Raw genomic sequence first — 15792 nt, forward strand, 5'->3', positions numbered from 1 at the left:
TTGAAAAGGATAAAGTTGTTTTGTACACAATTTGAAAATAATTTGTTTTTATAAGTAATTCCATTTTTTTGGGGTACCCCCTCATATGCTACTGGGCATCTATTTTTTAACCAACAATGTACTATTTTGAAGTGCAAATTGATCAACATGTCAGTGTGGTTCAAAAAATAAATACTTACTGAATACCAGTACTGTAAATTTTTTCACTGTCAGATAATTCACTGAAAATTTGTATCATCATGTACTATACCATTTACTAAAGCTAAAAAAGAATTTCAGATTAGAATTGTTGATGAGCCACATTACAATTTTGTGTAAATTTTCTTAAGAGTCCAAATGGAGGAAAAGCTAAAATGGAAACTAAAGAAGAAACTCAGTTCAGCATCTTTTACACTAAGAATTATCTCTCATTGTATTGATGTAAAGATGAAGGTTTTGGCTCACTATGTTTATTTTTACTCCACATTGTCTTATGGAATTGTCTTCTGGTGTAGGGAACATAAAGCAAGAATAGTGTTTATTCAACAGAAATGAGCAATTATGAGAATATTGTGTAAAGTAGATAAGTGGACATCTTGCAGAGGTCTCTTTAACTATCTTGGAATTCTTACACCCACTTCCCAGAAGTTTTACTCCTTATAACTTTCTATTACTGAAACTGATAATAAACATCAGTTTTGGCCAAAATGTAATTTCTACAATTGGAATAAGAGACAAAGAAGTTTCATGTGATCTTCAGCTAATTATGTTGGTTTCAAAGTGGAATTAAGTAGTCTGGTACAAAGATATTCAACAAACTACCAAGTAATACAAAACATGAAATTGGTAATTCTAAGCCATTCACAAGTGAATTAAAAATATACTTTATTAGCCACTGCCACAAATTGTTTGATCATATACAATGTGCAACAGAATTAAAGTGTCAGTTTATAGAAACCCCATACTTGTCTCCCATTGCAATGCGGAAGGTTGAAATTTGTATCAAAGGTGTCTACAACCTTTCTCCACAATCGTGCAAAGGTGTGGTGCCATACAACATCACCCTCCAGCTTGACAATGCTTTGGACAGCAGTGTGTTGACACATACAGAAAAAGACACCAGAGATCAGAATTTCATGTGAGGTGGCTTACTAATCTCACATAGCATCAAATTTCATCAAAGTTTGTCCAACAGCACTGTGGCTATGTCACTTGATGGGAAGGTTGTCACAATCCTTCTTACCTATATTTCACCCCTTCTCTTGATTCCTTTGTGATAGAAGTCAGAACCGTGATGCCCAGCTTTGAAATCACGTGGTTTTCTTAATGGGAGGAGGGGGGGGGGGGGGGGGGAGGGAGAGGAGAAAAACATTTCAGACACACCACCACCCAGAATCAACACAAAAAGGCCTCAGGGGGTGGCATCAAAGATGTTAATAAACCATCCCTTCCCTTGGGGCTTTGATTCTCACACATATTTCACAGATGAAAATGACGGTTTAGAGTGCAATGAACAATGGGCCGATTGTGTTGGAAAATGTTGACATTGATGACACACTCTGGATGATTCATCCATTCTCTAAGGACACGATGAACCTGCCATCTATTCAAATTGATTGTCCTCTGGAGTGTAGTATGACCAAAACCTTTGCCCTTGTGTAAAGGATGGAACCACTAGGGACCGTTTGAAACAATATGATGGAATCTGAACGTGATCCAAAGCAGCAAAGAGTGACCCCATCCCTGAAGGTTATCATTCTTTATTGAACCTATGGAACACAATGAATAAATGAGCGATGCATGAAAACACTCTGATTTTTTGGGATGAAAAATACTCCTGCAACAATTTTCTAGAAAAGATTCAATTTATGAAGAAGTCCACTCTCCAAATTGATCTCACACATGTCTTCCCAGTACAAAAACTATTAGCAGCTTCGTCATAGTTTTATGTTCTTTGAAGTCTTTTTTTCACTTTTACAGACTCACAATGGCATCCATGGACTTTTACTACTGGCCAGGCAGTGCTCCTTGCATGGCAGTTCAAATGGTGGCTCAGGATATAGGTGTGAAGCTGAACATAAAGTTCACCAATCTTCGAGCAGGTGACCATCTGAAACCAGAGTTTTTGAAAATGAATCCTCAACATACAGTCCCAACATTAAATGATAATGGTTTCTGTCTTTCAGAGAGGTGAGATAATTTGCACTTCACTGAGATATTCTGTATTTGATTGTGCATGTGTAAAATATTACAGTATGTGGAAATACAGCAAAATGGGTGTTGTAAATTTCAATGCCAAATTGCAATGATCTTAATTTCATATGATTCATACCAGTGGGAGAAAAGTTGCCAGGCTTGTCTCTTGTTTGAATTCTATGTTTGAATTAACCAATAAAGACAACTTATCATGTTATGCGAGAATGTATATAGAGATAGAGCACACTTCTGGCAAAATTTAATTATTAACAAACTACCTTTGACATACTGATAGCTATTAACATGTTGTGGTGATGTGACTGGAAAGTAGTCAAAATGAGCCAGTAAACTGTATGAGTCAGGCCATATCAGAAGGCTTTTACCAAGGATTTGTAGATAAATAACACTGTTATTCTGGTATATGTCACCACTGTAACTATCATTCATAATCACAAACAAATGTTATTGGAATTTTACTCATATACTTTTCTACAATATAAAACACCGCTCTTCTAGTGCTACCACTTGAGTTTGATGAGCTTCATCATGATACTTTTGTGCTGACTAAATGAACCGTCGACAAAATCATGACTCTTCTTTGGATCTCCTGTATCCTCTCATCTAATCTTGCCTGGTAAAGTTCAAGACTGCTGAGCAATACTGAGGAATTGGTTAAGCAGGGCTATTTTAACTAAGCTACCTCTTTGATGTGTGGATTTCATTTTCTTAGGATTTTTCCACTGAATCAGTGTCCCGTATGTGCTTTTCCTGCAGCTAGACATTCTACTTTATGTCACTCTGGACACATATTTGTAGACATTTTACAAGTATTATATTTTCAGTATTTATTTACCGGTCATATAACTGAATAAGAAATGGTCTTTCCACCTATTTGCAAGAAAAAAAATACATTTATTTACCATTTGCGACAACTGCCAGTCCGCTGAGGTCTTCCTTCATATTAGCTATGTGATTAATAGTACTAGTCATTACAGACAACACTTTGAGTTATAGATGAGGGTATATGGTAAGTAACAAAATGATTATTTATGTGTCATAGTCCTATGATAACTAGGCAAATAGCAGCTATAAAACATTTATGACATGGAATCCAAGAGCGACTATAAAAAAATGGTTTAAATGGCTCTGAGCACTATAGGACTTAACATCTGAAGTCATCAGTCCCCTAGACTTAGAACTACTTAAACCTAACTAACCTAAGGACATCGTACACATCCATGCCCAAGAAAGGAATCGAACCTGCGACCATAGCAGCAGCGCGGTTCCAGACTGAAGCACCTAGAACCGCTCGGCCACAAAGAGCAACTATACATTGATAACCAAAAATACAATCAAAAGTGAATGTTAAGATCAGAAGTAGCTTGAGTCTACGATGGTCGGTGGAATGGGACTAGGGTTGCAAATGCTTCAATATGGGATGAGCCCCCAACTGAGATAGTTGGCGGAGTGGGAATGGGGCTGTAAATGCTTTTTCTCTCTGACTCTTGTCATGCAACTCAGGTATGATCTCTGCTGTCTGACAAGTACAAATGTACAAGTCTTGGAGACTGAAGTCGAATGATGAATCGAACGCATGTGTTACGTTCACTGTTGGTATCTCCCAAACTGATACGTGCCATTTTAACTATTGCTCAATCTTCTAATAGTGATACTGAACAAGCTTATTTCAATAGGTCCTGGAGACAGGGTTTTTTCATGCATTGTGTCTTTTGGTGATTGTTTTTGTAAGCAAATGAGACTGAAGTCGAATGACGAATCGAACGAATGTGTTACCTTCACTTGTGGTATCTTCCAAACTGATACGTGCCATTTCAACTATTGCTCGATCTTCTAATAGCGATACTGAACAAGCTTATTTCAATAAAAATTGCTGAATGCTGAATAACGTCGATTGAAATTTAGCAAACGATCAGTTCACTCAAACATGGCCTAATGCCGATGATTTAAAATTCACTTGACATTGGCCCAAAAGCATAAGTGTCGGATGCCACAAAATATTCAAAGATGCGACTCGTTTAAACACCGTTAAAGTCCAATGGTACTATTTCAGAATCCACCACCTAAACCTGGTGAAAATAATTAGAGTCTAACGTGGAAACTAAGTCCCGTTGGTATCCCAAAACACAATTCGAAATCCTCAAAAATAGAGTCCTACAGTAGCGCTTCAGCAATCGAATGTAAACAGAGTCCCACAGGTACGATTTTGGAGCAAAGTTCCATTTGCCTACAAAAACAATCACCAAAAGACACATCGCATGAAAAAATCCAGTCCCTACTGTACTCTATATTGAAAATATCCTAAATCCAGATTCTTTGTGATAATTATATCTCCCATTTGGTTGCACACGCGAAATTCAGCTAAGTTCAACACTTCTGGAATCCTAAAAGCGTCACCATACTGTCGTGTCGAGCAACACAGGTCCGACGTCAGCAAAGGTGTGCAGTGTGCGCAGGGCTCTGACCTGGAGATTTGTCTCAGCTCCGATTAAATACCCTCAATCCGAAATTCCTCAAGCTACGTCACCTAACTGCTTTCCATTGATCACCACTTCTTTGCATAATATTTTACATAGAAGAGCAATCTTAATTATGTTTGCACCATTATATGCCTCCTCAAATTCCCATCACTAAACACATGTTACAGAAATTTGTAGCTGCAATAGTTTGCCCAGAATTAATGTTTTAATGTTTTGCAATTATCTTTGCAGAGTGCGAAAATAGTTTTTGCCCATTTGCGCCACTAAACAATATTATTCTTCTGCATGGATTCTAAGCACTCTTTCTGAATGCTGATCATAATTTACATGTATCCAAAGGTTAAACAAAAATGGCCAAAACTATGCAAGATTTATTAATAAAAAGGGCAACACATCATAGTAATTGCAAATATCATAAACGAATCATGTTGAAATGTGTATAATGACACCCGCTACCATACACTACCTTGTTGTTCGTGTATCTGTCTTGTATTATTTGTTTTAATTAATTATTAGCAGCAAATTAATATAATTGGTGTTTTACCAGTGATGTATTAATGCTGCAAATTATACATGTCTGTCAATTGTTGCGTTTCGACAAGATCTTTAAAACGAGTGCCCACTTTACTCTGTACCTACACTGATTCAAAACATAAACAAAACATGTTGCAGACTTGTTTACTTAATATCTTTTGATGTAAAATTCGTATAAATCATATCAGCATTGTGGATGATTCGTCTCAATTCCCCTTTCATTTCCCGTATCGTACTTTGTTGTACTAGTTTGCGTTTGTGTGCAGTCAATGCAAGCGTGGATTAAGCATTGTCTTCAAGCCATGTGCTGGAATGGGGTAAACCCTCATGAAGTCACGGAACTGCCAGCCGCTTGAAACTGAGTGGTCCACGTGGAGCGATCTGCCGCTGACCAAATGCTCACCATCTTCCGCCGCCGGCCTCACCGGCTGCCATGCGGGTGGCCTTGAACCACATCCCACAATCAGACTTCTCTCTCTGACTGATAACAAATGACTGTCACAAGTCCAACTCAGCTCTGATGAATGAAAATCAGATTTGTCTTACACAACACCACACAGTGATCCAAATCAAAGTCCAGGTACAGAAAGCAAGGTCAAATCTGTATTTGAGAATTGGTGTAACAGTAGCTCCAGTAGTGAAATATGATCTGTAAGATCACCCACTGTGCATGGTACTTGTTTCTCATAGAGGGCTAATAGTCATCTCTGCGTGATATGTCTGCCATGTCTCCTAAACGTTTGGTTGCCAAAGGCAGAACTGAGAGCCATACAGATAATATTGTGGTCATTCTTTGTGTTCCTCTCCACATTATTGGAGTGATATGGTATTAAATACCTTCTCGTTTTACTCATCCATAGGAACAGGGGTGCCTAGGTTGGATTCATGAACAACTATGCAGGGAGCAGAGGAGACGGGCATCCCAACCAATGGCTCGTTAACAACTAGTGACAATGGCAGGACCTCAGGGATATCTTCCTCCTGCGACGTGTCAACTTTCACAATTGTTAGCAGTGGCTCAGACTCTATAAGTGCCATAAAGTCCATTGGCAGTTGTGGTCTTGTCATGATGGATGTTGGTGTGTGCAGAAGTCACACCTAAACCAAGCTGGGCACAAAGTAGAAGATTGCTGGTGAGCAGCATGTGGAAGTCTGGGAAATAGAGTCAGGAGCTGGGCTGACTGGGAGGTTTAGTTGGCAATGGTGGCAGTCTTGGGTGATTACTTAGGCCAAGGTGAGCTCAGATAGTGAGCGAATATCAGTTAGCTAGTGCACCCTGAGCTGACTGCAGTGTCACATGAAGTGCTCTTGTATGGTTGCTATTTCAAAAATTATATGTCCACTCCTACCAGTGATGACTACTAGAGTACACTCCAGTGTATGTCATAAGTGTGAGTGTCCACTACAGAGATCACTGGGTAACCCCAGGAGATCAATAATGGTACCATACCACTGTCCATGCCCCATTTCAGATAGGCTGACTGTGTATGGAGTTGTATATGTACAAAGCAAAGAAGTATGCTAGAGCTTCATCAGATGGAAAAGGAGAGAAGTAAAAAGACTGTGGGTGTGTATTAGTTATTTATTTATTCTTCATAATTACAGCCTATTATCTGAAAAGCTAAAATAGGTCATACAAATCACATTTCCTTGGATGGTAACAAATTAGTTTAAAAAATACTACTTCTACTACTACAAAACTACGTTAAAACCCTTAACCAATTACCTAGTTACTAATCTACTACAAGCACTACAGAATTTGAAACTTCCTTGCAAATTAAAACTGTGTGTCAGACCTAGACTCAAACTCAGGACCTTTGCATTTCGCAGACAAGTGCTCTACCAACCGAGCTACCCAAGCACGACACACGACCCGCCATCACAGCTTCAGTTCTGCCAGTACCTCGTCTTCTACCTTCGAAACTTCACAGAAGCTCTCCTGCGAACCTTGCAGAACTAGCACTCCTGGAAGAAAGGATATTGTGTGCACATGGCTTAGTCATAGCCTAGGGGATGTTTCCAGAATGAAATTTTCATTCTTCTGTGGAGTGTGTGCAGATATGAAACTTGCTTGGGTAGCTCAATTGGTAGAGCACTTGCCCTCTGAAAGGCAAAGTCCCGAGTTCGAGTTTCAGTCTGGCTCACAGTTTCAATCTGTCAGGAAGTTTCATATCAGTGCACACTCCGCTACAGAGTAAAAATTCCAATTTGGAAACATCCTCCAGGCTGTGGCTAAGCCGTGTCTCTGCAGTATCCTTTCTTAGGGGAGTGCAAGGTTCGCAGAAGAGCTTCTGTGCAGTTTGGAAGGTAGGAGACAAGGTGCTGGCGGAACTGGAGCTCTGATGATGGGTCGTGAGTCGTGCTTGGATAGGTCAGTTGGTAGAGTACTTGCCCGCTAAAGGAAAAGGTCCCGAGTTCGAGTCTCAGTGTGGCAGGCAGTTTTAATCTGCCAGGAAGTTTCACATCAGCACACACTCGGCTTCAGAGTGAAAATTTCAGTCTGGAAACACCCCCCAATGCTTTGGCTAAGCAATGCCCCCGCAATATCCTTTCTTCCAGAAGTGCTAGTTCTGCAAGGTTCACAGAAGAGCTTCTGTGAAATTTGGAAGGTAGGAGACAAAGTACTGGCAGAATTGAAGGCCTGATGATGGGTCGTGAGTTGTGCTGGGATAGCTCAGTTGGTAGAGTACTTGCCCACTAAAGGAAAAGGTCCCAAGTTCGAGTCTCAATGCGGCACACAGTTTTAATCTGCCAGGAAGTCTCATATCTGTGCACTCGCGGCTGCAGAGTGAAAATTTCATTCTGACTACAAAATTTTTTCTCTGTTTGTTCATTTATTTTGGTGCATTTAGCTTATAGATGGTTGTCTCCACTACTGGATCTGCTTTCATACTGTCCCAGTCAACTACCATAGTCTGCCGGATTCCGTGGGATTCAGGCAGCATGTCAGCACCGCTTCCACTACTGCAAGCAAACCACCATCACTGTTACTTCTTAAAGTCCACACTTCCATGATACAGTATTCATTCTTGGGACAGTATTTAAGTCGGTGGTCGCCGACATCAATTATCTTCCCTCTATCTGCAGAGTATGTGTCTAGCCGGATGGCAGTATGATAACTTGTGGTTGGACGCCTCGTGAAGTCTTCCTTGGCTTTCCTGGATACTGCGGCTGCAATATCATCCAAGATGCATCAGGTCGACTCCCTCCTTGGTGCTGCTATGGGATCCAACATCCTTAATACCCTTTGCATCTTCATAGAGAATGCAGTTCCACAGTGTGTGTTCTGGTGTCCCAACACTGGCGCAGGCACAGCTATCATTCATTTGTCTTATGATTTTCGATAGATACATGACTTAAGGGCCATGGGCAGTCAGGTAATGTATCAAACACTCTATGGATTAAGAAATATCGCTTTTAATCTCACCCTGAAGTTAGGGAGAAATTTTAAATTCTCCTGCCTGTGCCTGAAGTGTCCCATTCATCCCTGCCACAGTTGTAATTCGTAATCTTTAATTGCCTTTTTTGAACTGGCCTCAGTTCAAAGCACCCTTCATACTTCCATTTGATTACCATTCTTTAGCCAGTTGAAGGCTCCCCTTTTCCTAATTTCCAAGTCCAGTGGGCATATTCCCAGAATTACTAACAAAGCGTCTTTTGCAGTAGGCGGCCGTTAATCTTAGTAGCACACCTCATTCAACTATTCTCACTACTGAGGCTGGCTTCACTAGCTTCAATCTATGAGCCCAAACGCTCTCACCATACCCCATGACTGATGCTAACATATACAGGTCTGGTGGTATACTCTGTCTTCAAGGGTAGCCGAAATTGCGTATTTGCAATGGATATAATTTTATTCATCATGTTTGTACCTTTTCTGCCTGCTTCTTCTACAAGATGTGCAAAGTTACAACGTTCATCCAGAAATACCCCTAGATATCTCATTGCTGCGCTTCTCCTAGCGGTTACATCATTTAATTTTATTTTAGGGTTTCTTATTAAGTTCCCTTTCAGCAAGAGTTACGTTATTTTATGTGGTACTAGTGACAATTTAACACTTTAACACCAGCCTCCAAGTTCGTGGAGCGCCGCATTACATTTGTCTTCTATGATTCTTGCAGAGTCACCACTTACAATGAACAGCACGTCATCTGCTAATGCCACCAGTCCACTTATGTTACAGCTGTCATGTAACTTCTGCAGTGCAGACTCCAGTGCTACATCCCAAAACTCTGGACCGCACACTGATCCTGTGGGCAGCCTTTTGTTATTGTCATCGTTACTTTCTTTCCTGGGCATGCTAAAGAAGCATATCATCTGTGGCAGTAATCTCTCAGGCAATTATACGGCGCTTCTGGACACTCCAAATCTCTAGGGCGACCAAAGAAGGACGGCCATTGTAGGTTATCTCTAGAGCACACATAGAATGAGTGCCTGTCACTAGTGAAATTGACTTACTAATTCTGTCTTCAGTTCACTTGCCTCTTCTAGACCCGTAGTGTAATCTTTCGCATAATAGTTTTTCAAATATCTTGCCAAGAACATTCAAAAGACAAATTGGTATGTAGGATTCGGATTTCATTGGATCCTTATTTTTCCCTTTACTAATCATTACCACTTCAGCATTCTTCCATGGTGTAGGGACCCTTCCTTGCCAGAGACACTCATTGTCATATCACAGAGGTAACTATCTAATTGGTCACATAAGACTAGTATTACTTCGGCAGGGATGCTGTCTGGTCCTGGAAATTTTGCCTTTTTCAGTCTTAAAATTATTTATCTAATTTTTTCTTGTGCAAAGGGGTACACAAGTTTATTGTTTCTATATTCTTCCCACAACATTTTCTGTAACTTACGCTATTGCCTTCTTCTTCATCATCAGGAAGTAGTGTTTCCCCTAGCAGGGCAGCTGACTTCCCAACTTTCTGATATCAGCCCATCATTCCTTCCGAGCATGGATGAGACTGTTGGTGATTGTACTTTCTCCCAGACTATGTTATATTGTACACCCAGGGATCGATTTCTAAGTTAGCCTCCACAAATTGCTTCCATCACTCCATTTTTTGTTTTCCACAAATATTCCTTAAAATCTTGTTTGACATATGTGTATCTATGCAACCTTTGGACTTTTTCTTCTTGGGTTATGGTGTTCTGTTATAGCTCCCTGACTCTTCATGTTTAGCATCTTAATTTATGCAGCACCTCGGTCCAGATGCAAAGTACTCCTTTAGAAGACCTCTGCTGACAGTTATCGATGCCTCCATCACTCTATGAAGAGCCAGTGTCAATTCTTGGGCTTTAACGTCTACGTTATCACCCAGTGATATACTTCCTGGACACTGAAAAATTCTTCTTAGTTCTTCCCAGTTAGTGTCCTCGAGCTTTTATGTGGGCCTTTTAAGCGTGTTTTCTGTGGAGTCTTGGATTTCCATTCCAGTGATGGTATAGTGTATGATATTGTGGTCACTCAATGTCATTCCACTCGCATCCTTCCAGCCTTTCACACAGCATGCTGCTGCATATTTGGTAAAGTGACATCAACATTTGACATTGCTCTGACCCTCCCTTCATAGGTTGGTGGATTGTGAGGTACAATCAATACCTGGAGGTTGAGTTCCATAATGGTTTTCTAGTTGTCTTCCACAGTCATAAGTCAGGCAGCTTTGTCACAAAACTGATATGCAGATGGAATAGAGGACTGTGTAGTGCCAGAGTGTGAACAGGAATGGGATAGGTGGGTGTATGACAATACTAGCAAAAGTTGAGGCCAGGAAGGTTGTAGGGACGTAGGATATACTGCAGGGAGAGTTTCCACCTTGAAGTTCAGGAAAGTTGGTGTTGATATGAAGGATCCAGATGGTGCAGGCTGTGAAGCAGTCATTAAAATGGAGAACACTGGGTTGGCCAAGGTGCTTAGCAACTGGGTGGTCCAGCTGTTTCTTGACCACAGTATGTTGGTGGCCATTCATGCAGACAGACAGTTTGTTGGTTGTCCTGCCCAGATGGAATTCAGTACAGTGGTTGCAGCTTAGCTTGTCGATCACATGACTCATCTCACAGGTACAGGTAGGATATGTGATGCTTGTGACAAGACTGGAGTAGGTGCTGGTGTGAGGATGTAAGTGACAGGTCTTGCATCTACTTCTATTACAAGGATATGAGCCATGAGGCAAGGGGTCTGGAAGCAGGGTAGGGTTGTACAAGGATATTGTGTAGGTTTGGTAGGCGACACAATACCACTGTGGGAGGGGTGGGAAGGATACTGAGTAGAACATTCCTCATTTCAGAGTTAGTTGAAACCCTGGTGGAGAATGTGATTTAGTTGCTCCAGTCCTGGGTGGTGCTGAGTCATGATGGGAATTCCCACTATCTATGGGCAGACAGTGGTACTTTGGGAAGTGGGGGTGGTGGCTGGAGATATAAAGCATTGGACATGGGGGATCTGTTTCTCTACAAGTTTGTCAGGGTAATTACGGTCTGTGAAGGTCCCAGTGAGACCTTCAATGTATTTCAAATGGGACTGATTGTCACTGCAGATGCAATGACCATGGCTGCATGGAAGGGGCATCTTGGTATGGAATGGGTGAAAGCTGTTGAAGTGGAGGTATTACTGGTGGTTGGTAGGTTTGATATGGACAGAGGTACTGATGTAACTGTCTTTGGGGTAGAAATCAACATCAAGGAAGATGGCTTGTTGGGTTAAAGAGGACCAGGTGAAGCATATTGGGGAGAAGGCATTGAGGTTCTGGAAGACTGTGGATATGGTGTCCGTACCCTCAATTCAGATCACAAAGGTGTCATCAATGAATCTGAACCATGTGAGGGTTTCAGGTTCTGGGTGGTTAGAAAGGATTCCTCTAGATGGCCCATGAATAGGTTGGCATAGGATGATGCCATACGAGTGTCCATTGCTGTACCCTGGATTTCATTGTAGGTGATGCTGTCAAGGTAAAAGTAATTAGGGTGATGATATATGGTAGTTGATCATGGCTAGGAAAGAATTTGTAGGTTTGGAATCCATTGGGCACTGTGAGAGGTAATATTCAACAGCAGCAAGGCAATGGTCATTAGGGATGTTAGTGTAAAGAGAGGTGGCATCAATAATGACAAGTAGGGCAGCTTGTGGTAAAGGAACAGGAACTGCGGAGAGTCAGTGGAGGGAATGGTTGGTATCTTTTATGTAGGAGAGTAGGTTGTGGATGACAGGCTGAAGAAATTCTCTCATTTGGGGCACAGTAACCAGCTGCCATGGGGCATCCTGGGTGGTTGCATGTATGGACTTTAAGAAGCATGTAAAAGGAGTGAGGGGACTGATAGGAGTGAGGAGAGAGATGTACTCCTGGGAGAGGTCCTGGGATGGGCCTTAGGATTTGAGGAAAGACTGAAGATCCCACTGGACTTCTCAAATGAGCTCACTATGGCAGGATTTGTAGATGGCTTAATGACAGCTGGCGGAGTCCTTCTGCCAAGTAATCTCTGTGGTTCAGAACAGTGTAAGGTTAGCTTGCATGTCAAGGGATTTAGGGATTGATGATGAGGCAAGGTTTGAGTTTAAGAAATGTGGAAAGTTAATGGCAGCATTTAGGGGGCAGTGGGGGTGGATCACAGTTGGATGAAGTAGTGAACTGAGTCAGGCAGGATTCAGCATTGGTCTTTGGTTGAGTCTGATTGTCAGGGATGGTGGCAAAAAGGTGCTTCTACTGTAGGTACAACAAGAAGGAGACAATGACTAACTCCCTCAAAGTAAAGGCAGCTTTGTACATTCACGATTCTGGGAGGAGAATGGTATCACCTGAGCCCCCTGCACACCTTTCTGAGGAAGGAAGGTGAGGTGTTAGTGTGTGGAGCTTGAAATCTCCGCAAAATAGCGGTCTAAGGTGTTTGGGAAAGCAATAGTGTCCACAATGTCATTATCTGCTATGGTCAGGCCAGAAATCAGAGAATGAACTTGATCACAGATAGCCAATGGAGATTGCCCCACATGATAGAAGAGAGAGTGAAACTGTTAAAGGAATTAGTAAATGAAATCCAGCGAGCTTCTTCGTTATCCCAAAGAATGTGATGACACTGTCCACGCAACTCTTTATATCAAATACAGTTTGCTATCATAGGATGACAATAAAAAATGCAGAGAGCACATCTCCACATGCAAATCGCATCACGGAACTCCTTAGTCCACCAGGGGAGCGGGACAAGGGGCGGTAAAGATGAAGTGCCAGGTATGGAATGCTCCGCGGCATTAAGGATAATGTTCGTAAGGTACTCTACCTAGTCATGAATGCTGGGAGAATGTTGTTCGTTGAGCCGGACAGTGTGGCCAAGCGGTTCTAGGTGCTACAGTCTGGAACCACATGACTGCTACGGTCGCAGGTTCGAATCCTGCCTCAGGCATGGATGTGTGTGATGTCCTTAGGTTAGTTAGGTTTAAGTAGTTCTACGTTCTAGGGGACTGATGACCTCAGAAGTTAGGTCCCATAGTGCTCAGAGCTATTTGAACCATTTTGTTGTTCATTGAAGGTCGCGAGACAGGAGTGAAGCCCTAGTTGGCCTTAGAAAGCTGTCGGTTTGATTTGTACATAGGTGTGGTAGGAGTCAGCAAATGGAGAGCACATGGCAAAATGGTCACTTGAGTACGTGTCAGAGAGAATGGGCCACTTGAGATGACAGGCAAGCTGGGCAGGGCAGAATGAGAGGTCCAGATTGGAATAAGTGTACATGGAGTCTGGAGAGAATGTGGGAGCTCCAGTGCTAAGACAGATGAGGTTGAGTTGATTAGAAAGGTCAGCCAAGAAGGCACCTCTCAAACAGGATCTTGAAGAGCCCCAGAGGGGATGGTGCATGTTAAAGTCACCAGGGGGCAAAAAAGGGTTGAGGAAGTCGACCAATAATCTGGAGGAAGTCTGCCCTAGTGACAGTGAATGACAGAGGGATGTAGACATTTCAAAGAAAAAAGTTGAAGCAAGAAAGGAAAATGCAGACTGCAACAGTTTGCAGTCAGTGTTCAGTGAGATGGTTTGGCTATGGAGATCATCCTGGATGAGCAGCATAACTCCCCCATGAGATGGAATGTTGTCATTGGGAGGAAGGTCAAAGCAAACTGGAAAGAAACATGGGAGATCAAAGTGGTTGCGAAGATGTGATTTTGTTCCTTGGAGACAGAAAACAACCAGATGCTGTGATTCCAAGAGCAGCCATAATTCCTCCTTGTTGGATATAATGCCACAAACATTCCATTGGAGAGGAGTCACAAAGGGGAATGGGGAGGAGGGAACAAAGGAAAGGGCTGCCAAGAGCCAGCCATCGAAGATGCATTGCTACAGAATTCAGAGGCTGGAGGACCCTGTTCCAAGAAATTTGCAGAGGCATTGGCTTTCTCTCTGGGTCAGACTGCGGATTCCAGGGAAGAAAAATGATAGGCAGTGCTTACTGGCAAAATGGAGAGCAGCCGGGTGAGGGTATCATGCGGTGACACCATTGAAAAGGATCTCTGAGTCAAGGAAGGAGATGACCATTTGACTTTATTCGATTTCTTAAAGCCTTCCTGGTTGGCAGACAAAGATTCAGATAGTTTTTGGCTGGAGGGATGTAAAAAGTCATTGCAGGAGCATTCCTTTTATCCTTTCTGTCCTTCCAGTTGTGTAGCAGCTGTTTTTGCTACTGGGGGCAAAGATTTGGTGGCTTTTTGTGCAACTGCAGAAGGAGGTGGGGATGCTACCATGATACTGAGTGATTTGACAACTGCAGTGCTGAAATGGAAGTTGTAAACCTGGCTGACCACATCCTTCAGCAGGCAAGGCATAGCAAGAACAGTACTAAAATTGCCGGATGATAAAATGCAGGTATTTCGAATAGCAATAACTTGCTAGTGACAGGGTAAGGTACTTTTTCCTTTATCCAGATCTCATAGATGGCTCGTTCATTAAGACATATGGGACATTCAACGGATGAGGTGGTATGGTCACCATTACAATTGATACAGCAGGGAGTAGGAAGTGGGCCCTCACCCTCGAGAGTGTCCCTACCACAAGTAACAAATTTGACCATGTTTTGACAGGACACATGAGTGTGGTAGTAACGCTGACTCTGGTGGGAAACTCAAGTTTGGAAAGTATAATCAGACTGTGATAACTTCATAGCCTGCTTTGCTCTCTGATGAAAGCACTACTCGATCAATCATACGAAAAACAGTGCATGTAGGAACCAAGGTTGCATTAACATTTTCCATGGAGCACAGTGACACACTGATCAAAGAGTAAGTTTGGATTTCTCCCTCTGTCAGGCCATCAAGCAGCCAAATGTAAATAACACCATGTGAAGAAATCAGTGTTTGCTGGGCCTCTACACGAACCAGATAGCCATGGACAAGTGAAGCTGTTGGGCTTCAGAATCACAATTGGTCTCCAGAAGCAAAGTCCCATTACCTAAGTGAGAACAGGATTTCACACAGCCTGCAACTGCATCAACACCTTCCTGAGTAATAAACGTATTAACTACAGATAAGGACTATCTTCAGTACGTCATACTGTGAGGAAGCAACATGCAGCTGGGAGAGTCTTTGGATCTTTAGCCTCATTCTGTTTAAATT

At 42.1% G+C, this 15792-nt stretch overlaps 1 protein-coding gene across 1 annotated transcript in view; it reads left to right on the forward strand.

Moving 5' to 3' along the window:
• LOC124545337 (glutathione S-transferase 1-1-like) overlaps positions 1 to 15792 on the forward strand; it is a 66262-nt gene that overhangs the window by 23722 nt on the left and 26748 nt on the right. The window contains exon 2 of the mRNA XM_047124235.1: positions 1960 to 2169. Coding sequence (XP_046980191.1) covers positions 1967 to 2169 — 203 coding nt within the window. The 5' untranslated portion in view covers positions 1960 to 1966. The remainder of the gene's footprint in view (positions 1 to 1959; positions 2170 to 15792) is intronic.

Source organism: Schistocerca americana, chromosome 8 (genome assembly GCF_021461395.2).
Source record: "Schistocerca americana isolate TAMUIC-IGC-003095 chromosome 8, iqSchAmer2.1, whole genome shotgun sequence".
NCBI classification, from domain to species: Eukaryota; Metazoa; Arthropoda; class Insecta; order Orthoptera; family Acrididae; genus Schistocerca; species Schistocerca americana.